Here is a 26,423-nt window from a genome sequence, read left to right as displayed (position 1 = left end):
AAGGGTAGGAGTCTCTCCCCCGCTGAGCTGGGAGTGCCTTGGGAGTCCTGCAGGTAGTGTGCAGCTGAGAGGCCTATACCCGAGCCAGGGGTTTGGGAGCAGGTTGTGTGGCAAAGCTCGGGGGCAGTGGGGTGGGGGCCGGTAGGGAGGGGAGGACCCAAGAGAGATGGAGGAGGTGAGGCGGCTGAGGATGGGCCAGTGGAGGCAGGCGTCATGGTGCCTCTTGCTTTCAGGAGGTCACTGATGCCTCTGGGCTTGTGAGAAGGTCATCATCCCACACATTGGTGGTTGGAGAGCTGGGAGAGTGGTAGGGGCCTGAAGGGGACAAGCCAGGGAAGAGGCTCATAAAACCTCTTCTCCTGGGGCAAGGACTGTCCGGGTTTCCTTTCTGGAAATGGGGCCAGGAGGTGGGGAGAAAGCTTGGCCAGAGGAGGAGTTGAGCAGCCATGGAGCTTCCAGGAAGAGCGGCAGGTGCTGAGCCCAGGTTTGCATCTTGCAGGGCTGAGCCTCACTGGTAAGAGGGCACGCCTTCCCTTTTACCGGGTGGGGGTGCGTGTTGGGGGGATGGCTTGGGAGTTTGGAGAAGAGGTGCGAACACACCTGCCTACAGGCTTCTGCATTCTCCAGGAGGTAGGAGGTGAGTTCATTCATGTGAAAAGGAGCCCTAGGAGGTCTCCGTGGTGGAGGAAGTCGAGAGCAGCCTGCACGCTCTGCTCTGAATCCTGGCAGAGCTAGAGCATTGGAGGCCAGTGGCAGTGGCGCCATCTGTCCTCCTGGCCGATTGGTTTCCGTTCACCCCTCCTGTCCTACACACACAGGCCTGGGCTAGGGCTGGTGCCTCTTGGGGCTTTGGCCAAGCTCGTGCTGATGGAAGGGCACAGAGCCTAGGGGTTTAAGCAGCAGCAAGAGTGTGGCTAGAGCAGCGGACCAGGCTGAAGAGAGAGGTGGAAGGTCAGAGGCTGGGCAGCCTGGGCCTGGGCCTGGTCCCCACGGGTGTTGTCACTCTGGTCATTACTGCATCGGAGAATAGAGAGGTCCGCTCCCCCTCACAGATCTTAGGGCTGGTGCTAAGTAGGGCAGGATCAAAGCACCAGGGGCCGCTAGGTTATCCTGCGAGTGGATTTGGACCTCACCCTCCGGGGCACAGGAGCCAGCTTCTGGTTCCCCCAGGTGGCACTGCTCACAGCACCTGGAGGTGGAGCCAGAGCACCTTTATGATGATAAAGAGCAGGCTGAGACTTCCGGGTCTGGTCCCCAATAAAGAAGGTGTGTTTGTTTGGACAGAGTCTCAGTGGGTGGGTGGTTGATCTTTCCCCTGTTCCCCCAGAAGGTTTTATAGGCTTAGGAAGGTGTCCCTGTGCTTTGCAATGCCTGCCTTCCTTCCTGGTGACAAATGACTGGTGGCTGTCCAGCTGGGCACCATGGAGACAGTGTGTGTTGGGGATTGCATCTGGTGGAGATGGGTGCTCCATGCCATCCTCGGCCACCTTGGCTGAGACTAGCTCAGAGCCACCAGGCTTCAGAGGACAGTGGTTAGACCAGGTGCATTCTGGACGGAAGGGCAGGCGTTAATCTATCACCATGACAGTATTCTGTGCTGATCTCGTTTTTGGCCGTGTCGGGTCTCAGTTGCGGCACGGGGGATCTTCCATTGCAGCACACGGACTCTCTCGTTGTGGCACGCAGACTCTCTTGTTGCAGTGCACAGGCTTAGCTGCTCTGTGGCACGTGGGATCTTAGTTCCCCCACCAAGGATGGAACCTATGTCCCATGCATTGGAAAGCAGATTCTTAACCCCTGGGCCGCCAGGGAAGTCCCCTACCATGCTGATCTTGAAGGGGCTTGAGCATGTTCCCATTGTGAGAGGAGAGGTGGCTCTGTGGGCCCTTTGGTGAAGCCAGGTCACCTTTCATAAAGGGAGCAGACTTCGCCATCAGGAATGCACCAAGGACTCCACGCACATAAGGGCTGGACCGGGCTGCTGTTTAAACGCTCATGACCTACAGTTGCTTATTTCAAATGAGTAGAAATAGAAAATGAATATTTATTTAGCTTCTCTACAGGAGTCTGACTTAGGCTTGGGATTGGTTGCAGAGACCAGAAACCGAACCAAATTTGGGCAACTAACGTGAGTTTATTGGGAGGACCCCCCTGGAGTGCAGCTGGCAGAAGGCACAGTTGAGCCTTGAGGGCATAGCAGGGTGTCTTTGTTGCATTGCCTGCCCCGTCCCTGTTCCCACCATGACCCTGTCTCACGCTAGGGGCCTGAGTCACGTGTTTCAAAGGCTGCCTGACCTGCAGGCTAGGTGAGGAGGAAATGGGAGAACTCTTCGGCCATCTGGGCAGAGTCCTAGGAGTCACCACACTTAAGATTCAGGTCCAGCAGCCTTGCCATGCTGGAGGAGAGCCCTTCAACCCACTCTGATATTTTTGCCTGGAGAATGCCATGACAGAGGAGTCTGGCGGGCTATGGCCCATAGGATCACAAAGAGTCAAACACAACTGAACTTGGCGTGCATGCGTGCAGTGTTACCTGCACACATATTCCCATTTACAATACAGTAGCTATATTTCCATTTGGAGAAGGAAATGGCAACCCACTCCAGTGTTCTTGCCTGGAGAATCCCAGAGACAGTGGGCCCCTTTCTATGGGGTTGCACAGAGTCGGACACAACTGAAGCGACTTAGCAGTAGCAGCAGCTGTATTCCCATTTAATGGATGAGGAAGCTGAGTCCAGATGAGGCAAGCTGTCTCTGGCTACCCACAGTGGCTTCCCAATCTCATCACTAGAAACAGCCTGCACTCCTGAGGCTGGCATTGGGTCTGGAGGGCAAGTTTATTATCCCTGAGGCTTGGTGGCCCATCCTCTGCCCACCTCCATGCCCAGGCAGCCCATCTGCAGCCCCAGGCTCCTCTTCAGGCGGTGCAGGGTCTCCTGGAGGGGTCGGCCAGCTCCCACTGGACGTCGCTGACTTGCTCCTTTGTTTCTCTCCTCTCTGCAGCCGAGTCTTCAAGACGGACATGGAGCTGGAGGTTTTGCGCTACACCAATAAAATCTCCAGTGAGGCCCACCGGGAGGTAAGCTGGGCGCTGGCTCGTTGGACCTGCCATTCGGGACGGCCAGGGAAGCAGCCTTGCTCGGTGTGGGCCGAGAGGGGAGTGTTGAGATGGATGGTCTTGGGGTGGCACTGGTCCCCAGGCCACACCAGCAGGCAGGAAGTGCCTCTGCAGGCCGGATGCACAGTGCTGGCTTCTTACTGTTCCCCAGTAGGGACAGGACATGCAGGACAGAGACTCTGGCCGTTTCTCACATTAAAACTCCCACTCTCAGAGAATTTCCCGACAAGAAGTACCCTCTTCTGAGAGAATAGGACTCTCCCTCCTGGCATCCTGGCTGTCCCAGCTCCTTTGAAAGAATCTGTGGTCCTTGGGACTTCCTGGTGGTCCAGTGGTTAAGAGACCACCTTCCAATGCAGGGGGGTGGGTTCGCTCCCTGGTCGAGGAACTAAGATCCCACATGCCACAGGGTGTGGCCAAAAGTTTAAATAAATAAATAAAACCCGTTAAAAAAAATAATCTGTGGTCCTTACCCACGAATCAAAGCACATTTATTACCATCATACATTTTCTGAAAACCCTCTCACATGGTTTTTTCCCAGATCTTTCCACTTTCCCCGAAGGAAGTTTATTTCCCAAAATGAGTCTGGTTGAGTGGGCTAGCCCAGTGCCTACTCACTGACCTTTGTAGCCTTGTGTCAGGAGACGGATGGGGATCCTAGGGAGCAACAGAATCTGTTGTTCCAGTTCACGTTGTCTGTGTTTTATAAGGAGGGAAACCTTCTAGGATAGTTGCCATGGCCTCCTGAGCATTAAGTATTCACCCAACACTTCTTGGTTAAATCTTCACTCGCCTGCCGAGGTGTTTATTGACTGCTGAATAGAAGTGCTCTGGAGTGGTTTAAATAAACTGTATGAGTTTGGAGCTTTAAAAAGAAAGTTCTAATTTGTCACACTTCTGCACCACTGTGTGCACGTATCTTTCTTTTTTTTAAAGAAGTGATTCTTTGGAAAAAGTGCTATACATTATTTATAAGGCAGTGTTACTTATCTCCTTAATACAAATGTCTCTGCTTAATATCCGTCCTCCAGGTAATGAAGGCTGTAAAAGTGGGAATGAAAGAATATGAGATGGAAAGGTAAGCTGCTGTGTTTCTCTGGGTAAAGATTAAAATGTAAAAAGCAGTAATTGATGTTCCCCGAGCGAGTGACAGATGAGGCACCGCGGCCGGCGCACAGATTGAGCGGGGATTAGGGGCAGACACAACGTCATGGGCAGAGAGGATTTCTCTCCTGACTGGGGCCACCTCCCTGCCTCTTGGCAGAGTGTTTGATGGTAATGGTCTTTGATTACTTTTCAGGGTGGTTTAGTGCCCCAGCATTCCACTCTTGGACTTTCTGCCATTTGTGGGAAACTTTACCAAATAGCTGCTATTGTGACTCTGAAAGCCGCTAGTAAAACAGCTTGCCATTTTTATGTGTAAACACTGCCATTATGTCTGCTGTGCTTGGACGACTGGGTCAAGGGATGGTTAAGTGGCTCATAGAGCGTTCTGGAGAGCTCCGTCGTCCTGTGGCTCCAATTAGGCTGAGCCTGTTGCCACCCGGGGGCCTTGAGGTGGGGTGGGGGCTGCCCCTCTATCCTGGGTGTGGCCCGGCCAGTTCCTCAGCCCCACTCCGGGACCCAGAGGTCAGCGGGCTGCTCCCCAGGGCGTGAAGAAGCCCTGGAGTCGGCCCCAAGCTGCCCCAGTGGCTGCCCTCCCACCCTGCTCCTGGGGCAGGAAGCCTCCATTCCCAAGTCTCCCACTAGTGGCCACACCACCTAGGAGCCCCATCCTGTGCAGAGAGGACACTGGAGAGGCTGCCACTTTTCCGCAAGTGACATGATAAGAAATGCGTGCTTTGTCTCTACCACCAGTTCCTGGCACAGAGCTGTACAACCTTTGAAATCCCCTCATAGAGAGAAGCATATGGTTATTTACAATAAGCCCCTTTCCACCACACCTGAGTTTATACTAATGAGTGAGTGTGAAAGTTGCTCAGTCATGTCCGACTCTGACCCCCTGGACTACACAGTCCATGGAATTCTCCAGGCACTAGAGTGGGTAGCCTTTCCCTTCTTCAGGGGATCTTCCCAACCCAGGGATTAAACCCAGGCCTCCTGCATTGCAGGCGGATTCTTTACCAGCTGAGCCACAAGGGAAGCCCAAGAATACTAGATTAGGTAGCCTATCCCTTCTCCAGCGGATCTTTCTGACCCAGGAATCGAACCAGGATCTCCTGCATTGCAGGCAAATTCTTTACCAGCTGAGCCCTCAGGGAAGCCCCTTATATTAATGAAGGACCCTCAGAGTGGGAGGAGAGGCACTAGAGATTGAGACTGAGTTCTGACTGTGATTTAATCAGTCGTGTATCTAAGGAGGTAATGGCACTTCCGTAAAAGCCCTAAACCACAGGGTTCGGAAAGCATCTCGGTTGGCGAACGTGGGGGTGGTGGGAGGGGGGTGCCCCGGGAGAGGGTTTGGAAGCTCTGCCCTTCCCCCGACACCTGGCCTTGTGCTGCTGTCCCATTCAGCCCTTGCTGAGTTTTATCCTTCATAATAAAGTGGTTGTAGCAAGTAAAGCACTTTCCCGAGCTCTGCAAGCCATGCTGGCAGACTGAAACCCAAGGCGAGGCTTGGGAACCCCTGATTTCAGGCTGATCAGAGTTTGGTAAAAGGGGCCTGGGCTTGGGCTTGGTGCCTGCAGAGGGGCCAGTTCTGTGGTATGGAGCCCTTAATCTGTGGCGTCTGCAACTAACTATGGCAGGCAGTGTCAGAAGGTGCACCGAGAACTGGAGAATTGCTTAGTGTGGAAAACCCACTTATTTGATGTCAGAAATATTGTGAGCACAAAAAAATGTTTTACCCTGTACCATCCATCCTGGGCTGCACCTTCCTGCCTGGCCTTGTAAGAGCTTGGTGCTGCTCCCCATACCCCCTTGCAGGGCCCAAGTCTACCCAAGGTGCCCTCGGGGTTGGCCTGCCTCCACACCCCTAGCCTATTCTGACAGCCCACTTCATCAGTTCAGGGTGAGGGTGAGGTGCAGACAGAGTCAGCTGTGGGCATCGTGGACATTCATGGTCATCCTCATCCTGGGCTTTGGGGCTAGGCATCTTTTTTTCCGAAGTTTAATAACCTGTAAAGGAGTCCTCTGTATTTCCTCTCTTTTTATCCTGGGAGATAAGAGGTTAACATGGCCTCAGAGGCCCCGCTGCTGTGACTTCCCACAAGAGGGCACAGAACTGGTGAGTCTTCAGGGACCCAGCTCTGTCACTCCTGCCAGAGGAGGACTCTTGGTTCCCCGTGGTCTTCTGCTGAAATATGGTATCTGCCCTGGGATTCCTATGGGTGTGGGCCCTGGGTCAGGGGTCAGCCACTTGAAATAACTCCTGCTCCCTAACTCCCTGACCCCAGGCAATAGAGGTCTGTTTTTTTTTTTCTTTTAATGAGAAATTTCAAATGCTCCCCAAGTAGACTCATTGGAAAAGACCCTGATGCTGGGAAAGATTGAAGGCAAAAGGAGAAGAGGACTGCAGAGGATGAGATGTTAGATAGCATCACCGACTCAGTGGACATGAGTTTGAGCAAACTCCAGGAGACAGTGAAGAACAGGGAAGCCCGGCGGGCTGCCGTCCGTGGTGTCCCAAAGAGTCAGACATGACTGAGCGACTGAACAACAGGAGCTACAGAGGGGTGTAATGAACACCCAAGGCCCCGTCAGGGCTTTTGTTTAGTTCTGTTTTGCTGGAGTGTTTAAAACCAAATCCCAGACTTGGAGTCATCTCACCTGTAAATACGTCAGCGGGTGTCTCAGTGGGCGAGGGTACTTTTTTCCTTTTCACATAACCACTAAGTAAGTTAACAGTCATCTTTAATATTACGAGTGTCTAGGTCCCATTGTCTCAAGCTGTCCTTTTCGAGTTGGTCTGTGTGAAGTGGGATTCAGCATCTACATGTTGCATTTGGCTGCAGTTTGAAGGAGAGCCTCTTGACAAGCTGAGCTCTGGTGAGAGCTTACATCTGTCTATACACTGCTTGGTCTCCCCACCGCCCCCCGCCCCTGCCCTGCCCCCTACCCGTCCCAGGCTGGCCCCACTGCCGCCTCCTCTGTGGATCGGGGCACTGCTTGGTCTCTGCCACCCCCTACCTGTGCCAGGCTGGCCCCACTGCCGCCACCTCTGTGGATTGGGGCGGCCCTCTGAGAAACGACCCTGAGGCTCTGGGCCAGAAGCAGCCACTCTGAGGGTGATGAGGGGCATTAGTCCAGCTCAAGTGCCAGGTGGGTGCACTGTTGTGCACCTACTGTGTGCTGTGCCCCCTCTGCAGCTGGCCCTGGGGGATACAGATGGGAAGTGGTGCCTGCCCTCGGGGCCTCAGCCAGGCAGGGCAGGGGGGCATCTGATCTGTGGGTCCCTGGACCCTGAGAGCAGGGGCTTCCTGGGGTGGAGGGTGGGGGCGATTTTCCCTCTGGAGAAAAGCTGAGGCGGAGATGATGGGGACAAGAGATGGAGTCTGTTCCTGAAGGGCATGCGGGATGGGAGAGGCAGGACAGGTGACCCTGGGGAGCAGATGATGTTGCCCCTGCAACTAGAGGCAATGGGAAGGTAGTTGTCCTGGGAAAGATTGAAGGTGGAGGAGAAGGGGACAACAGAGGATGAGACAGTTGGATGGCATCACCAACTCGATGGACATGAGTTTGAACGAGCTCTGGGAGTTGGTGATGGACAGGGAAGCCTGGCGTGCTGCAGTCCATGGGGTTGCAAAGAGTCAGACACGACTGAGCGACTGAACTGAGCTGTCCTGGGACACTGTCGCATCTTGGAGTGTCTCTGGCCAGATTTGAGGAGGGCACCCCCTACTGCTAGTGTCACCGCTCAGTCTTCAGCAGTGAGGTGGGCACACATCTCTGCCTCAGGCTCGCTCTCCCCACAGGCGTGTCTCTGTCATGGCCCGGGATGCTGTTTTGTGGCCTGTGTCCTTGGAGCCTAGGAACTTCCCCTTAGAGGCCCCAGCATCTCATTAATCTGCAGCGTTCTCCCCTCAGTCGGTGTCAGGAAATACACGTGGGTCAGTTAGATGGATGGGTGCGCAAGAGGAGAAAACGTCCTGAACTACTTTTCTCCTGTCCTCTCTGCCGGCTATAAACGTCAGCATTCTTCTCTTGACTGAGTGGGAGTGTGAGATCTCGTCTGAAGCAGGTGGAGGTTCCCCTGGAGGTGTGGTGGTCATTACACAGGCCGGACTAATGCCCGGGATGGTCCAAGGCAGCGACTTCCCTGCAGGCCACCGACCCCTGGGTTGGAAGTGTCCCTAGAATCTTCTGGACGTTCTGCTGGGAGCGTGGCCAAGCCCCAGCCCATGGAAGGGGGGACTCAGGGCAAGAAGCACAGGGCCTCTGGCATGTCAGGATTGAAGGGGCAGGAGACAGGACTGACTTTCCGGAAGGAGGGCACACCACCCCCGGCACAGTGGTACTCAGACTCAGATGGGCTGCTGGCCAGGAGACCTGGTTCTAAGCCTCATCTTCTTGTTCTGTTTCATCATCAAAGGTTTGTCATAAAATCTTCAGGGCACATTAGAAAAATGGAAGCGACCCGCTGCCATTTAGTAAGACTCCCCCCTCCTCCGCGCTGTGCCTGTGAGCAGGGTTCCAGAGGAAATGGAAATCGGTTTCCACAATTGAGGTGTCGTAAATTGTGTTAAACTGATGAGACGTTAATGTTTGGGTAAATCGGGCGCTGACGGCATCTGACTGCAGGCCCAGTCAGGCAGCACGCTTTACCGCCCCATATTATTTAATGTTAGTGGCGTCACCGGCTTGTAGCGGCCGGCGTGGGGCTGGCAGCTGAATCAATTACCTGCAAACACTAATTTAGAGCACGCTCAATTGGCTGTGTAAGCAGGTCCGGGTTCACGTTTGCCATGAGGAGATTAATAACTTGACGTTTTTTGACAGTCTGGGGCCTTAATTGAAATTGCGCTCTCTTTCTCTCCAAGCGGTGAATGGGGGCGTTTCGAGCCCTTTCCCGGCAGCTTCCGTGGGGGCTGTGGGTGTCACTGACTAGGCAGAGCGGTCTGTGAGGGCTACAAGGGACAAGCACGGTGCTGGCCTTCTCCCCTGGCTCGGGTCCTTCTTGGCAGACCCCCGACCCTGTCTGGAGACCCCTGGCAGGGCCTGATTTTCCCTGTGCTCTGCCGCAGACGGCAGCCCACAGTAAGAGTCTCCTGTCTTCTTCCAGCCATTTGTTGGTGACCAGCTGCCCGGCCGGGCTGCTCTGTGCTCAGAGTGGCCTTGCTTCTTCCTGCCCTTTGGTCAGAGGGAGGAAGTCACAGTTCTGTGTGTTCTGTGTGCCCACTGCGCCTGGACTGGAGGTGGGGAGATGGGACCTGGCCTGAGGGGCTTCTCCCCAGGGGTGCAGGGGGGCTCCCCCCCATATGCAACCCCCACACATGCACGTCACACAGACACACCACACCACTCATATCTCTCACACACACACACACACACACACACTCTCTCTTATCACATGTCCTGTCTCACAAGCACCCCACCACTTACACCACACACACATTCCCCACTACTCACACCACATATCCCACACATGCACACGCACACACTCCACCACATACTCTGCAACACATCCTCCCACAAACTCCCCGTCGCTCACACCACACACACACACACACCCCCCCACACACACACACACCCACACCATATATTCCACAAACTCACATCCCATCACATATGCGTACACACCCAGCATTCATACCACACACACCCCCCAGCTCTCACATCACATATCACACACCTCACACACACACACACTCCACCACATACTCTCCCACACACTTGCACTGCAACACACACTCCCTCACAAACTCACATCCCGTCATACACACACACCCCCCACTGCTCATACCACACCCAAACACCCCACCCCACACACGCATGCCACACATATACCACGCGCCACACCATACACTCACACATGAATTCCCTCCAAGCCATGTGTTGCCAGATCTGGCGATTGAGCTTTCAGTTTACCCACCCCAGGGAATAGGCTGCAAAAACAAAAACAAAAACCCTTGCTGTGTTCTTGTTAAACAAGGCCTATGTTGTTTGTTTTTCCTGAGGATTAGAAAGTGTTACTCCAGTGAGGATAATTGGAAGGTGGGAGAGTTTACAGGAAGCCTCACAACCCTATGAACCTGTGGTGATTGTGGCCGCAGAGAGCGTAGGCAGGTGTGGAGAGGTCTCTCTCCCACCCAGGCCTTGCCTGCACAGCTGACCCTGACTCCCCCCACCCCGCCGCCCAAATTCTCTGCAGTGCCACCCCGCCCTCACCGGTCTGGACCAGCTTCTCAGACCTGCGGAAGCTGCGTCTCCCGCTCTCGGCCTGTGGCCCTCTTCTTTCTCTGCCATCCCTCGTGGTGCACCTCGTGGCCCCTGAGGGCCCATCTCCTAAACTCTTGGGCCTGCCTGGTCCTCCTCCTGCTCTGGGTCTTCCCCTGGGCTCTCCCTGCCTGGCGTGGAGGGCAGGCATGGCCCCGTGTGTCTTTGGCCACCCCATGGGTCTCGCTGGAGGTCCAGGCTTCATCAGTGATGCACATCACCAAGAGGCCGTGATTGCTTCCTGCTTTCCTGGAGGGTCTGGAGACGTCACCTGGAGTGATCCAACCTCATGTGGTCTCAGCCTGGACGAGCTTGGGCTCTGTGAGACTGCCCTCTGTCTATTACCCTGGGAAGGTACTAGACTTTTGCCTGGGGCCTCTGGGGCAGGCCTGGGTCCAGGCAACCTCTGAGACTAGAGCCGCTAGGTAAGTACAGGTGTAATGGGCCCTCTCCGTGGGCCTGGGTGCTGTCCGAGCAGTGAGTACCTCGCACCTCCACAGCAGGTACCACTCACTCTCGCCCACCACCATGAGGGATGAGGCTGTGGCCTGGCCCACTGAGACCCCCACGTCTGATGTGGCCAAACCGGCTCTTTGCCTTGTGCTGTGTGAGGCAGTGCGGGTTTCCTGCCAGCACTTCCTCGGCTGTTGGAGATGGACCACACACAGCCCACCACGCGGGGGTCAGGAAACCCCCATCTGTTCGGTGCACCCCTCAGGAAGGCCGTCCATGAGTCCTGCCCCCCTACCAGCCGTGCACGCCTTGGTGTTCGAGCTGAGCCCTTTCTGAGAAGTCAGAGCTGTCTTGCGTGGAGAATTCCTGGAATTCTGAACAGACTTGACCTCACCCTGAGCCACCCAGTATCAGAGAAGGGAACTATGAGTCTCTGCAAAGTCCGGTGTCTCTACAAAGTCTGGAGTGTAGGTGGCCCTTGAGGCTGGAAGGCTGTGGGGATCTGTGGCTTGAAGTCTGGATAGCTCATTTTGCTTGAAAAATAACTGAGAAATGGGCACATTTAGGACATAAACCAAGTGTCTGGTAAGTGGCTCAGACTGTAAAGAATCTCCCTGCAATGCAGGAGACACTGGTTAGATCCCTGGGTCGGGAAAATCCTCTAGAGATTGGAATGGCAATCTACTTCAGTATTCCTGCCTGGGAAATCCCATGGACAGAGGACCCTGGTAGGCTACAGTCCATGGGGTCGAAAAGAGTCAGACATGAGTGAGTGACTAACACTTTCACTTTCAGGACAGAAACTAGACTGCTTGCTATTCAGCCAGAAAGCTCAGCAAAGAACTGGAGGGAAGGGCTTCTGCAAATATGCACCCTGGTTGATGCAACCCTAATTAGGGTTAGGGGGCAAAGCCAACAGAAATAGGCATTTTCTTTTCACATGCCAGGGGAATTGCCCCTGGAGAACCCATTAAATAACAGCAGTGCTGGTTGGCATCTTTATGGATTTGCCTCTAGTATGTCACCATTGAACACGTTGCCGACTGTTGATTTTCGATAAATATTTATCATCAGTGTAAGGAAGTAGTGTTTTCTTCCTGGCTTGCTAAGAGATTTTATCAGGAAAGGATGTTGAATTTTATCAGCCTTCCGTCTCTGTGTTTTAAGCAGTTAATAAACTTTTAACTTCAGAACAGTTTTAGATCACAGAAAAGTTACAGGAATATTACAGACAGTTCTCTTTATCCCCTATCACTATTGTGCTTTTGATACACTGTCACAACTAAGGGACCGTGTTGATACATTATCATTATTGAAAGTCCATACTTTATTCCAACTTCCGTAATATCTTTTATTTCTTTTATTTATTTGCACTTGTACAGCATGCTGGATCTTAGTTCCCTGACCAAGGATCGAACCCGTGCCCCCTGCAGTGGAAGCCCTGAGTCCTAACTACTGAACCGCCAGGGAATTCCTTCCTTAGCTTTTACCTAATAAACTTTCTTCTGTTCCAGGATCCCACATTACATTTAGGCTCTGCTGCTTGCTGCTGCTGCTGCTCGGAAAAGGCAATGGCAACCCACTCCAGTACTCTTTGCCTGGGAACTCCCATGGGTGGAGGAGCCTGGTGGGCTGCTTCAGTCGTGTCCGACTCTGTGCGACCCCATAGACGGCAGCCCACCAGGCTGCCCTGTCCCTGGGATTCTCCAGGCAAGAACGCTGGAGTGGGGTGCCATTTCCTTCTCCAGTACATGAAAGTGAAAAGTGAAAGTGAAGTCGCTCAGTCGTGTCCAACTCTTCGCGACCCTATGGACTATAGCCCACCAGGCTCCTCCGTCCATGGGATTCTCCAGGCAAAGAGTACTGGAGTGGGGTGCCATTGCCTTCTCTGTAGGCTCCCCTGGCTTGTGGCAATTTCTACAACTTCCCCTGTGTTCCATGACCTAAAGTTTTGAGTGGTCAGGTATTTTGCAGAACGTCCCTCAGTTTTAGTTTTTCTGATGTTTTTCCCCTGGTTAGACTGGAGGTATGTGTCATTGGGAGGAGGACCCCAAAGGTAAAGGGCCACTTTTATATCTTATCATTGTGAGAGTACATGCTAGCGACCTGACTCATCGCTGATACTGACCTTGATCACCTAACTGAGCTAGTGTTTGTCACGTGTTTCCACTGTAAATGTACTTGTTTTCCCCCTTTCCATACTGTATCCTTCAGAAGAAGTCACAGTATGCTCATGCTTAAGGAGAGGGGGCGTTATGCTCTGTCTCTTTGAGTGGGGAGTTATCTACATACACTGTTCATAATTCTCTATAGGGGAGATTTGTCTCTTGTTTCCTGTTTATTCAATGGCTTATTTGCTTCTGTCTGTATGGATTCATAGATAATGTGTTTTATACCTTGGGTTGTAAACCAGTATTGCACCATTTTATTGCTTATATCGTTTCAGCTTGGTCACTGGGGGTTCTTTCATTAGGCTCTTTTGTCCCTCTGATATACCCCATAATTTTGCTTCTTGAGTACTTCCTCACTTTTTGGCCCTGCAGGATGCTCCAGGCTCATCTTGTATATTTTCTGCTCTCAAATCAGCCGTTTCTCTGAGAAGCCCTGGTTGCTTTTATTGGAGCACAGTATCGATAACAAGACCAGGCACTGGGTGTCCCTTAGATGAATTTTGTGAGCAGACTTCCCAGTGCAGAGTCAGCCTGGGATCCCTGGTACGCCTTACTTTCTTGTGGTGGATTCCTGTTTCAATAAGCTGCAGGACTGAAAGGGGAAGCAGTGTACTTCGGTGATTAGGGCATGGTCTCTGCAGGCTGGGGTCCTGGGTTTGGGTCACAGTTGTGCCACGGTTTCCTCATCTGAAAGAAAGGATAATAATAGCACTTCATAGGATGGTTGGGAGGATTTGGTGAGTTGATTGATACATGTACACTATATAGAACAGTGTAGGTAGTGAGCATCATAATGGTTGTTTTGATGATATTCTTTTACTAGCATTGTGTGTAGGTTCCAAAATAGAGGATTGAGGTATACTTCTATTTTTTCTTTAGCTGTGTTGTTTTTTTGAGATCATGATTTGGGAAGCTCTCCACTTTCTAAATTGATCCAGCTTAACAATTTAGAAAGGATCGGGGCTGTCTGCTCCTTGAAGGTATAAAGAAGTCTTTTGATGCTGTCGGAATCCATTGTTTCTTTGGGGAGAATTTCTCTGATACCTTTTTAAGTTTCTCGCAGAGGATGTTTTATTCTGACTTTATCCCTCTTAAAGTCAATACAGTACATTTTCCTGGAAAGTTTTTGTTTTCATCAAGAATTTTGAACTTCTTAGAAGCAAGTTATCAATTTTATTCTCTTAACTTTAAAAACTACATTTTCTAGGGAATTCTGTGGTGGTCCAGTGGTTCAGACACAGTGGATTCACTGCCAGGGCCCAGGTTCAATCCCTGATTGGGGAACTAAGATCCTGCTTGCCGCAGAGCGTGGCCCCCACCCCCACCCCCAGATTCTCTGTGACTGTAGTTGTATTCCTTTCTCATTCTTGTTCTTTTTCTGTTAATAGCACTGCTAAAACTATCAGTTTTATTGGTGTTGTCATAAACCAGCTATTAAACATATTCATTGGTTCTGCTTGTCTAACTCACGGATTCCTAATTTCATTATTGGGTCCTTTCTCCCCCCTCTTGCTCACCTTGTTTTGAACGGCCGTCTTTTAACTTGTTTAGTTGAATCTTAGTTTTTTGTTTTTTCTTCTTTAATAATATGTGACTTTTAGCTCCTATATTTTTAAATACTGTCTTGACCATATCCTAAGAGGTTTTGATTGACTCATGTTTTAACCCCAGAAATGAACTAAAAGCATTTCTTTTAATTTTTAGGTAAATGTGGTTTGTTAACTTTTTGTTATTAGTTTCTGGTTTTATCACCATTGTAGTGACAGATTGTGGTCTGTGTAAATCTTGAGATTTTTCTTTGTGGCCTGTGTAGACATCTTTTTGGTCAGTATTTTATGGAATACTAGAAACTATTTTTTTTTACTTTGGTGTACATTAAATCAGATTTCTTATCTTATTCCAATCCTCTGCCTCCTTCCTTATTTTTTTATATTTAAGATTAAGAGAAATGGTTTTATGATTCTCTTTGTGATTCTTAGTAGCTCTTGTTTTGTTCATTTCCATCCCAAGCTTGATGCATAAAGGTTGATGATTATGACATTATTGTGATAGTTTACCTTTTTATGGCTTTTAAGAGCCACTTTGACCTAATTAATCCTTTTCATCTTAAATCTGACTTTAACTGATACTGGTTTTGCTATTAAATGTTTTCTTTGTGAAATCTGCCTAATATATCTTTGCTTACTCCTTTATTTTAAACTTTGTTCATGGGTTGCAGTTTCCCTGTTCCACACGGAGCCCCTCTAGTGTTAGGAGAGCCAGTGGCATCTGTGGTGATGACCAATATGTTTGATTTCTCATCAGAGTCTCCTTTGGCACATTCTGGTTTCTGTTCTGGCTTTGGGGGAAAAAAAATTTATTGTCTTTGGAAAGTTGGTGAAATTTCCTTTGTTCTTTTTTAGGCATTCCACTTTTGTTGTAGAATTTATAGAAAAAATGACCTGTATTTCTCTCCATTCTCTACCTCTGTTAAAAAGTTAATTAGGTTAATAAGTATTTAGTTGTCACGGTGTTACTGAGTCCAGTGTGGACCCGTATTTTGCCCTGTGTTCCCCCTTTCCTCCAAAGCGGCAGTCCCCAACCTTTCTGCCGCGAGGGACCAGTTTCGTGGGAAAGAATTTTTCTACAGACCAGGGTAGGGGAATGGTTTGGGGATGATTCAGGCACATTACATGTATTGGGCTCTTTATTTCTATTATTACTACATCAGCTCCACCTCAGATCATCAGGCGTTAGATCTCGGAGGTTGGGGATCCCTGCTTTAAAGCATTTAGTTTAACCTTGAACGTCGGAGGATCCTTTCCTTGCCTCCTGTGTGAAGGATGGCTTCCCAGGTATTGAATCTCTGTTCTTTGAACACATTCCCTTCATTGTTGCTGAAGACCTTAGACAGATCATATGCTATTCCTTTCTAGGGAGCTGTTAATTTTCTTGCCCGACGCGTGCAGGATTCTTTTTTTTTTTTTCCCGACACGTGCAGGATTCTTTTTTTTTTTTTTTTTTCAATTTTTCTGTTTATTTATTTTTGGCTGTGCTGGGTCTTCGTTGCTGTGCGGGCTTTTATCTGCTTGTGGTACACAGGCTTCTCACTGTGGTGGCTCTTATTGTGGAGCAGGAACCCCAGAGCTCACGGGCTTCACTTGTTGCATCTCTCGGGCGCTAGAGCACCTGCTCAAAAGTGGCCCACGGGCTTAGTTGCTCCACAACATGTGGGATCGGGGATTGAACCCACGTTTCCTGCATTGGCAGGCAGACTCTTTACCACTGAGCCACCAGGGGAGTCCGGCTTACAGGATTCTTGAGTGCAGCAGTATCTCCCAGGGATCTGTCTTGGCGCCGTTCTGTGCTTCAGCCAGACTCCAGGAGTCACCGTTCCGCCAGCCTCGCCAGCTGGGTGGGAGCCCTGTAGGCAGCGCCTGGAGAAGAGGTGTGAGTGGGCTTCGTGTTAGCTGACCGCTCTCTAGCCAGGCAGCGTGTGTGTGTGCAGAGGGCAGCACAGCTCAAGTGGCAGGACTCCGGTCAGGTGTCTTCTGACTTAGGCCAGGGAAGGGTCGAGCAAGGAAGCAGTCACACCTGCACACAGACCAGACAAGGTGCTGGAAGACACAGCCTGTCAGCCGTGATCCGGGTGACAGGTCCGGTGATGTCAGCAGCAGGAACAGCTGGGCCACCAGCAAGGACAGGCCAGAGGCAGTGGCCGCACGCACTCTCGAGTGAGTGTGTCACGCGCTTTGTGTGTCCTGTCTGTTGTCCTGCTGGTCACTACCCAGGCCCAGGCATTTACCCCCCAGGTCATGTTATCTGAGACCTCGGATGGAATTATTTATCATGTCACCCTGGACAGGTTTCACGCCCCCGTCTTTCTGTGGCTTCCTTTCTTCTTAGTAATAGGCGCTAACGTGGTGACCCATTGGGTGCCAACAGCTGTGTAGACAGGCCTGGGGTTGTCCCTACGAGCTCCCAAATGGTCTAGAAACTGATTCTCTCATCTGAACAATGAAACCGTTCTTCTCCTCAGGGCCTTTATTTAGGGCCTTCATTCCACAGGTATTGGGTCACTGGCCATTGTCTTGGGGCTCTCATCTTTTCTCTTGCACTTCTGCATTGGTGGAAAGTTTGCAGGCTGTCTTCCCATTCAGTTCCTGCCACCCCCTTCCAGGAGCTTTGCTCCTCCCAAATACACCCATTTTATAACCTGGCCCCTATGCCTGTGGTCTTGGAGAGCCCCTCCCTATTACGGCCCCTTCTCCATCCTTGACTGTTGGCTCTTGCTCTTCGGATGTGCTGTCCTTGTGGATCCCATAAAACCATGGGCTCGGGAGTCGCTTTAAATTTCCTCCGGTTTCCCACAGGGAGATTCGCTCTGGCTCCTGCTGCACAGCTGAGAGCCATCTGATTGACCCTGAGATGCTGGGTGCTGTCGAAATGGCTAAGGCCCAGAAGAAAAGGAGAGGAAGGTTAGGGTTGCCTGTGGATCCACTGTCAAGACGAGCCACTCAGAGGTGCTGAGGAGGGCGTGAGCCGCAGCATGGGTGCAGCGGGCTTCCGCCCTCTGACCGTGGGGGACACCTCCCCAGCCCTGGCCACTGCTGGAGTTGGTTCAGGCCATACCCCCTGAGCTGGCCTGCCTCCCCCTGGGGCCCTGGTGAGATTGGCCTGCAGCCCCTGTGGGCTTCCAGAAACTTCTGTCAGGTTAAGGTCTTATAGGAGAGGGGTTAGAACCTCTGGTGCCCCCACTATTTTCTACCAAGACCAAATCCAGAGGTTTACACTAGTGGGTAGCCCTTTGGGCTGGACCCAGGGCATAGGCAGAATTAGTTAAGCTCACACAATGAGATTTTGTTGTTTTGGTCATTCTAATTCAACAATTAAAAATCAGGAAACTTCTCTGGGTTTCCCTAGACGTTGAAATTAATAGTATTTTGGGGCGGGAGCTCCCACAGAGCAGCAGACCAGTAGGGCAGAGCCCTGCTGCCTCCCCCAGAGCTAAGGCAGACCCCGCCCCCACCTTTCCTCACGGCTCTCATGCCACTGGTTCTTTCATAGCTGAGAAAGATTTCTCAGATACCGGTGTCTCTATAAAAACACGGGAAGAGAGAAGATAGTCAAAGGGGTCATGTATTTCAAGAAAAATGGGAACACTATGGGGAAAAGAAAAAAAGGCCGCTCTCATTTTGTGTATAAATCTCTGGTCAACTTCACTCCTTTTCAAGTTACCAGGCAGGTGCCCCCAGGCCTCTGAGCAGGTCCTGGCCCTCAAGCACACCTGGGAGTAGCTTTTCTGCTTTTCCATATAGGAGGAACCCCATGGCAGATAGATAGGAATGGGGAGGGGTGCGATGTGTAGGCCAGGGGCCCATCTTGGAGGGCAGTCTTCCCTGCCTGGGTCTGATGATCAGAACAATCACTCAGGGTCTCAGGAGCGTCCGGTGAGAAGTTACCCTGCAGGAGCCATTATTTCGGTTTGGCTCCCCAAACAAGCAAACAGTTGTGATTTTGCTGCAAGGTTTGGTGCCGGTTTTTAGAATATTCTCATCCAGACCTATTACATTCTGGTGCAGAAAGATGCTCTCTGTGGGAGCAATTATTCTGGCTGGGAGTTTTTCCCTGCCAGCTCTGAATTCTGTAGATGTCATGAAGGGTTTAATCCAGGAACTCTGAAAGCCCGTTTCCATATCTGCCAGCTGACTTGTGTGCTTTTAAAACCCAGAGGTAATTGATGGTGGAACCACAGAGAGGTTTTCCCACCTAGAGGTTCCAACATCAGGTGCCATGCAGGAGTGCCCCCACCTCCACCCACCCTGGGCCAGGCCGGCCTCTGTGCCCTGCGCCCGGGCTCCCCTTGGTCCCTGGCCTGGAGGGTGGGCAGGTGCACCTCTGAGCTTCTCCGGTTGTGGAAAGTCCTGCCGTGGCCTCTTCTCCCACAGCTGCCCCAGAACAGGGGGAAAGGGTGCAGGATTGGGTGGACAGTCAGGAGATGGGCTCTTGCAGCTCCCATGGACCTGGGACTTTCCGCATGCTGTGCTTGAGGCTTGGAGAACATGAGGATGTCTGGGAACCAGACTGCCACTGCCTGGTTGGGGGCCAGGCCAGTGTTGGTGATCGACCTCAGGCCAGGGCTCTGGGCTCACCTGTTGTCCCTGTGGAGCGTGCTGGGTTCCTTCAGGCCCCTGCACCGCCACGACTCAGGTTCCCTCTGTCCCTTACTTCTCCAAGGAGAATAAGACAATGGCTCTGCCCTCAGTCACGGCCCTGGGCAAAAGGTTGGTGTCCCCCAGCCAGCACCTGCAGGAACCTGGTGTGGTTACCACTGCCCCCAGACTCAGCAGGCTGCGTTTATGTTAATTCCACCGTTTTACTGGAAAGGGCAGTTCTGCGGCGGCCACACCTCATCCCCCTCTGCTCCAGCATCCTGCATCTGTGCTTCCCGCCACCGCCCCCTCCCCGGCATTCTCCTCGAATGTGTCCCACCCACAGCACCGGGCTGCACTCCTGACTGCTCCTTGGGTCCCCTCGCTTGCTGAGTGACAGTCCCCTGCCTTCTGTGTCCAGGCCTGGGGTACGGCTCTTCTCACATCCTGACCTTCAGGAGCAGCACAGTGGCCTGGGTGTCCCGGCCAGGGCTGGGCGTGCTGTACCTGTCCCTCCAGCCTGGCGTGACCATGGCTTCTTGGTGGACATTCCAGCCCATCCAGCCTCCTGCAGAGGCAGGCGCCTGGCAGCTTTTGGGGTCGGGGCCTGCTGGGCTTGCTTTTTCTGTTCTGCTTTGTCTTGATGTTCATCCCAGCAAGAGAAGTGGGGTTGGACTGCTTGATCGAGAGCTAGGCTGGTGGCTGTGGAGATGGGTACCCTGGGTGTGGGAGGCTGCTGTCGGCTGGGCCCTGCCCCCTTGGATGATGAGCAGCCCTTTAGTAGTAGGGGTCTCTTGGGAAAGAGTTACCAGCTGCAGGACTGGGGAAAGAGGGACCTGCATTCGCAGTTTGAAAAATGGGATACCTCCTTGTTCCCACTAGCCACAGCTTGCGTACGTCCCTAGGACCACGGGTGACATTCTGCTGAGGGGTAGGAGGGACTTGACCGAGGCATGGGCAGCTGGCCCTGGCTGCAGGTGGACAAGTGTCACTGTCCTGCAGGTGAAAAGACACAGGAAACAATGTGCAGGGGCCCGCCTGCCAGCATTACCCGTGGGATGAGAGTGTGGTCGGAGCCTTTTCCCCCAGCGTGGGGTTATTCTGAATAGGCTCTACGCAGTCCATATATTTTCAGCACGAGCTGGAGTCTTTGAATCATTTATCTTGGCAGCTCTTCTTGAAACTGGAGAAAGGTAAAAATTCATCTAGGTGCGGAGAAAGGAGCCCGGAAGAAGAAAGTGTCTGGTGGCTGCCGTGATGGGTGGCATGCCTGGAGATAGTGCTGGTGGCTCAGAGATCAAACAGCTGAGAAATGGTTTCCCAGGAAGAACTCGGGGAATTCTAAGTAGGTAATGAGTAGTGACTTTCTTTTGATTTACAGCAAGACTTGGCAATCAATCCGTAATGCTTTGAAGAGGAAAGAAATGAATCTCTGAGAGGCTACAGTCTGGATGGTTCAGAGTGGCCGCCCTTCCTTGGGGTGGGAGTGGAGGGGGTTGCCAGAATGCCAGCCAGGGGCCGGCTGGGTGGCGGGGGGGCGGGGAGTCTGCTTCCCTCTTCTGCTGTGGAGACACAGGCCCCTACTGGCAGGCGACAAAGCTGTGGCTGGAGCTCGCCTGTGGGCTGGGCTTGTCACGTCCTCTCTCTGGCCTCTGAGGTCTTGGCTCTGGCCCTGATGGGACTCTGGTTCAGCTTTCAGGACATGGGCAATTCAGGCCCTGGTGCTCTGTGTCCACAGCCTCCCGGAGAGCTTCTGGGGACCGCTCAGCCTTCTGCCTTCCCTGTGGTGGTTTGCTGGCACTGCCATAACAGAATATCCCAGACTGGGGCTTCAGCCACAGAAATCTATGCTCTGACAGCCTTGTAAGCTGCAGGCGACCACCATCAAGGTGTGGGCAGGCTTAGTTTCTTCTGAGGCCTCTCTCCTTGGCTTGCCGACGGCCACCCTCTGCCTGTGTGCTCACGTGGTCTCTCCTCAGTGGGCAGATGTCCCTGCTGTCTCTCTGTGCCTAATCCCCTCCTCTAAGACTGTCAGTCAGATTGGATTAGAGCCCCATGATGGCCTCAGTTTAGTTTAATCACCCCACCAAAGGCCCTGTCTCCATATAGTCACGTTCTGAGGCACTGGGGTTTGGGCTTCAGCATAGGAATTTGGGGGGCACACAGCTTAGCCCCTAAGAGTGCACCGCTGACATTCCAGAGAAGACAGACAAGCAGGAGAATTGTACGTGGCGACAGTTCAGAATCTAGGAAGGAACAAGGAGCCGAGGGCCCAGCACGATGGTTGTGTTGAGGCTGAGAAGGGCTGAGGAGCTGACCTGGCACTGACCGCGTGGTGAGGGCCGCAGGGACTAGGGCCCAGTGGGCGTGAGAGAGCGGCGGTGGGCCAGGCCTCAGTGAGACGCCCTGCGGGGGTGTCTGTGAGTGGGTGATGTGGCCTGCTGAGGCTGTGGCTTTGGGTGGCGAGCAGACAGAGGCAGCCACCACAGAGCAGTGACGGGGCTGCCGTGGGGCCAGGCTGGGCGGCGGGGCAGCGGGAGGAGAAGGTGGGTTGGAGGATATTTGCCGCTGGAGCTGAGGGCTTGCTGACGAGTGGCACATGAGGGTGAGGGGGAAGGAGTGGTGGAGTCCCAGGCTCCTGACTTGCCGCCTGGTGGTCCTGGGCCAGGCTGGGCAGGCCGAGTCACGCCTCCCCGACGTCCCTCACCTGTCTTCTTACAGCTGAGTCTGGTCCAGGTAGCTGCAGATGCTACTCCCCCAGACGCCTGCTCTTCTATCTCCTGCCTCCTGCCTCCCAGGCATTGTAGTTTAGGCCCCCGGAATGCAGAGGCTCTGCCTTCAGGCTGTACTTTTATGACATCCTGAGTTTGGATGGGAGAGAGACGCCGTTGGGACCGGGAACTCCACTTCCATTCAGGGCCTGGCTGCATTTCACGTCTGCCTTGAGTGTGGTGTGTGAAAGAGAGTGTGTGTGTTTGTGTGTGGTGGTGGTGGGGTGTGTGTGGGTGTGTGGGTATGGTGATGGGTGTGTGTGTGTGTACGGGTGTGTGTGTGTGTTTGTGTGTGGTGGTTTGTGTGTGTGTGTGGTGGGGTGTGTCTGAGAGTAAGTGTGTGTATGGTGGTGCTGGGGTGTGTGTGGGTATGTGTGGTGGTGGTGCTGGGGTGTGTATATGTGGTACAGTATGGTGGGGGGTGTGTGTGTGGCGGTGGTGGGGTGTGAGTGTGTGTGGGTGTGGTGGTCGGATATGTGTGTGAGTGTGCGTGGTGGTGGGGTGTGAGTGTGTGGGTGTGGTGGTGGGGTGTGAGTGTGTGTGTGTGATAGATATGTGTGTGAGTGTGTGTGGTGGTAGGGGGTGTGTATGTGGGACGGTGTGTATGGTGGTGTGTGTGTGTGTGGTGGGGGGGGTGTGACTGTGTCTGTGTGTGGTGGTGGGATATGTGTGTGTGTGTGTGGTGGTGGGGTGTGAGTGTGTGTGTGGGGGGGTGATGGGGTGTGTGTATGTGGTACGGTGTGTGTAGTGGTGTTTGTGTGTGTGTGGTGGTGGTGGTGGTAGAGTGTGTGTGTGTGTGTATGTGGTGGTGGGATGTGTGTGTATGGTGTGGTGAGGGGTGTGAGTGAGTGTGTGTGTGTGTATGGTGGGGTATGTGTGTGAGTGTGGTGGGGTATGGGGGGGTATATGTGTGAGTGTGTGTGTATGTGGTACAGTGTGTGTGGTGGTATATATGTGTGTGTGGTGGCGGTGGGGTGAGAGTGTGAGTGTGTGTGTGTGTGTGGTGGTGGGATGTGTGTGGGGGGTATATGTGTGAGTGTGTGTGGTGGCGGTGGGGAATGTGTGTGTGGGGTATATGGGTGAATGTGTATGGTGGTGGTGTGGGGGGTGTGTGTGGTACGGTGTGTGTGGTGGTGGTAGAGTGTGAGTGTGTGTGTGTGTGGTGGGATGAGTGTGTGCGTGTGGTGGTAGTGGGGTGTGTGTGTGGGGTATGTGTGTGAGTGTGTGTGTGGTGGGGTGTGTGTGTGTGGTGGGGTGAGTGTATATGTGTGTGGTGGTGGTGGGGTGTGTGTGGGGGTATGTGTGTGAGTGTGTGTGTGGTGGTGATGGTGTGTGTGTGTATGTGGTGGTGTTGGGGTGTGTGAGTATGTATGTGTGTGGTGGGATGTGAGTGTGTCTGTGTGGTGGTGGGGTATGTGTTGATGTGTGTGTGGTGGTGGGGGTGTGAGTGTGTGTGGTTGTGGTGGGGTGTGTTGGGGGGTATGTGTGTGTGTGTGGTGGTGATGGAGTGTGAGTGTGTGTGTGTGGGTATGTGGTGGGATGTGAGTGTGTCTGTGTGGTGGTGGGGTATGTGTTGATGTGTGTGTGGTGGTGGTGGGGTGTGAGTGTGTGCGTGTTTGGTGGTGGTGGGGTGTGTGTGGGGGTATGTGTGTGAGTGTGTGTGTGGTGGTGATGGTGTGTGTGTGTGTATGTGGTGGTGTTGGGGTGTGTGTGAGTGTGTATGTGTGGTGGGATGTGAGTGTGTCTGGTGGTGGGGTATGTGTTGATGTGTGTGTGGTGGTGGTGGGTGTGTTGGGAGTATGTGTGTGAGTGTGTGAGGTGGTGGTGGGGTGTGTGTGGGTGTGTGTGTGTGTGGTGGGGGGTGAGTGTGTGTTTGTGTGGTGGTGGTGGGGTGTGGGGGGGTATGTGTGTGAGTGTGTGTGTAAGGTGGTGGTAGGGTGTATGTGTGTGAGTGTGTGTGTGAGGTGGTGGTGGGGTGTGTGTGGGGGGGTGTGTGTGTGTGTGGTGGGGGGGTGAGTGTGTGTGTGTTTGTGTGGTGGTGGTGGGGTGTGGGGGGGTGTGTGTGAGTGTGTGTGTAAGGTGGTGGTAGGGTGTATGTGTGGGGGTGTGTGTGTGTGGTGGTGGTGGGGTGTGTGTGTGTGTGGCGTGTGATATGTGGGGTGGCGGTAGCAGCAGTCCCGCAGGTGTTTCCAGAGGCCTGGGCCCTTTTGCACTTCCCATATTGAATGAGGAGGGGCCAGTGCGTTTCGTCCTCCCAGCAGCCTTCTGCATGAAGGGAGAGTTGCCTCTTTCATAGGCAAGGAAAGTGAGGAACAGAGAGGCTGGGAAACTTTTCCAAGGCCCTACCATTGACACGCAGAGGAGCCAGGACTGGAGCCCCAGCTGATGGCTCTAGAGCCCGCAGCCTTTGCTGCTTGGCCGAGGCAACCTCTCCCTGGTGGATGGGGGCTGCTTCTTTCACCCTGGCAGTGATCACTGCACAGTGCAGGGGACCGGAAAGGCCCACTTCTCTTCTGTGGGAATTCTTATTTGTTTAAATATGTAGATTAAAAATGATAATACCTATCACTTTACAAATTAATTATAATGACATATAACCTAATGCCAGAGTGGGGGAGGGGTGGGATCTGGAGCCAGCTGTAGGTATGGAAGAAGCTTCTGCCCCCTAAATTGGAAAGAGATTGCCTAAGAAATGGCAGGGCATTCAAAACACCCCCTACCCACTCACACTCAGTCAGGGTCAAGGCCTGGTACACAGCAGGTGCTCAGTAAGTGTTCCTGAGGATGAGGAGGAGGAGGACTCCTCAGGCTCCTCACGTAACTTTTGGAAGATTCAAGGTCCAAGGAGTGTCCAGGCTGGATGGGGCTGAAGTCGTGCCTGTGAGGGCAAGGTCACACGCCACCCCCACCCCGCCCGCAGCCACGCACTCTTCCAGGCGCCTTGCTTCCTGTGGATGTGGTCTCTGGCCCTGGCGAACCTGACAGCCCAGACGTTATCAAGGAATCGGGTCCGCGCCCCTGGGCTGGCAGATAAGAGGCCTGATGGTGTCGCAACAAGGCACGTGTGGCAGTCATTCACAGGTGGTCTCAGGGCCGGGCAAAGGCCAGCCTCATCGGAAGGATGTTCAGGCTGACGAGGCCATCTCCAGGGGCCCAGGAGAGCCAGAGCTGACCTCTCTGAGTTTGGTGGAATCTGCCAAGCCAGGCTCACTGTCCTTTCAACACCAGGATTTCCCAAAGTCATTTCCAGATGTAGTGGGGTTGTCTCAAAACTACCCTTAGCGTTGTGCACGGCAGGGAGGTGCTGTGACCACGCAGAGGCTTCACCGGAAGGGCAGTGAAGCCTTCTGACCCTCTCACCTGTCTTGGCCGAGCAGGTTGACAGATGCCCACCCACATACTGCCCGTCCTTGGCAAGCAGGCCACCCCTGGGCCCATCCTGCCCAGTGGCCAGCTAGTACTGGCTCAGCCTCAGCTTGCCTGTGCCAGTTGGTTGGATTATAGACCTTTATTGGGGAACCACAGGTGCCAAGTAGTGTTCTAGGAGCAGAGAGATAGAAGAAAGGGAAACCTGTCTGTGGAGCTCTGGAAGGAAGATAAACAAATAAGTAAAATGTACAGAATATTTGATGGTGACAGATTCTACGGAAAATGGAAAACCATAGAGAGTGATAGAGGGAGTCCTGGGAGTGATTTTGTGTGTTTGTTTTTTGTATTTTTATTTTTGACGGCACCCCGAGGCATGTGGGATCTTAGTTCCCCAACCAGGGATCAAACCTGCACCCCCTTCCAATGAAGGGGGAGTCTTAACCACTGGACCGCCAGGGAAGCCCCTTCTAGGATTGATTTGCAGTTTTGAGTAGGGTGGCATCACAGCCTTGCAGAGAGGTTGCATAGGATCCAGAGGGGCCCCTGGCCACAGCAGAGTGGCAGGGAGGAGAGGGCTGGGGGTGAGGGCCGAGAGGCGATGGGTTGGGCAGAACAGGGAGAGTCTGATGGCAAAGAGTAGCCTTGGGCAGCTGTGCTGAGCCGAGATTGCAGTGGGGCGAGGGCACCAGTAGGGGCCTGGAGAGGAGGCCCCTGCAGTGGTGAGAGGTGGCAGGGCCTCAGTCCGGGGTCAGAACGTTCAAGGGGAGAAGCGGGCAGGTTCTGGGCATACCTTACGCCGGACCTGGTGAACCCGAAAGCTCAGAGGTTATCGAGGAACCCTGTCTTATTGGAAGGTAGAGACCAGCAGGGTTTGTTGTCAGATCAAGGTTGGCTAAAGGGTTTTTGACATGAGTATCTGGAAGGACAGAGTTGCTATTAAATGATGGAGAGGAAAAACATTAGAAAAGAGAATCAGGCTCATAGCAGCTATTGTGTAGAAATTCCCATTACTTCTAATTTACTGAATAAAGGGGA

The 26,423-nt window shown here is 52.9% G+C and overlaps 1 protein-coding gene across 2 annotated transcripts in view; it reads left to right on the top strand.

The window, feature by feature from the left end:
- The window catches only part of PEPD (peptidase D), a 118,707-nt gene that overhangs the window by 40,942 nt on the left and 51,342 nt on the right, over nt 1–26,423 (top strand). For both annotated transcript variants that reach the window (XM_060398032.1, XM_004015144.5), the window contains 2 exons: nt 3,004–3,079; nt 4,151–4,197. In XM_060398032.1, the coding sequence (XP_060254015.1) occupies nt 3,004–3,079; nt 4,151–4,197 (123 nt within the window). The remainder of the gene's footprint in view (nt 1–3,003; nt 3,080–4,150; nt 4,198–26,423) is intronic.

Source organism: Ovis aries, chromosome 14 (assembly GCF_016772045.2).
Source record: "Ovis aries strain OAR_USU_Benz2616 breed Rambouillet chromosome 14, ARS-UI_Ramb_v3.0, whole genome shotgun sequence".
Classification (NCBI taxonomy): domain Eukaryota; kingdom Metazoa; phylum Chordata; class Mammalia; order Artiodactyla; family Bovidae; genus Ovis; species Ovis aries.
Note: the sequence above shows the minus strand (reverse complement) of the source record. Positions and strands in the feature narration are given on the sequence as shown.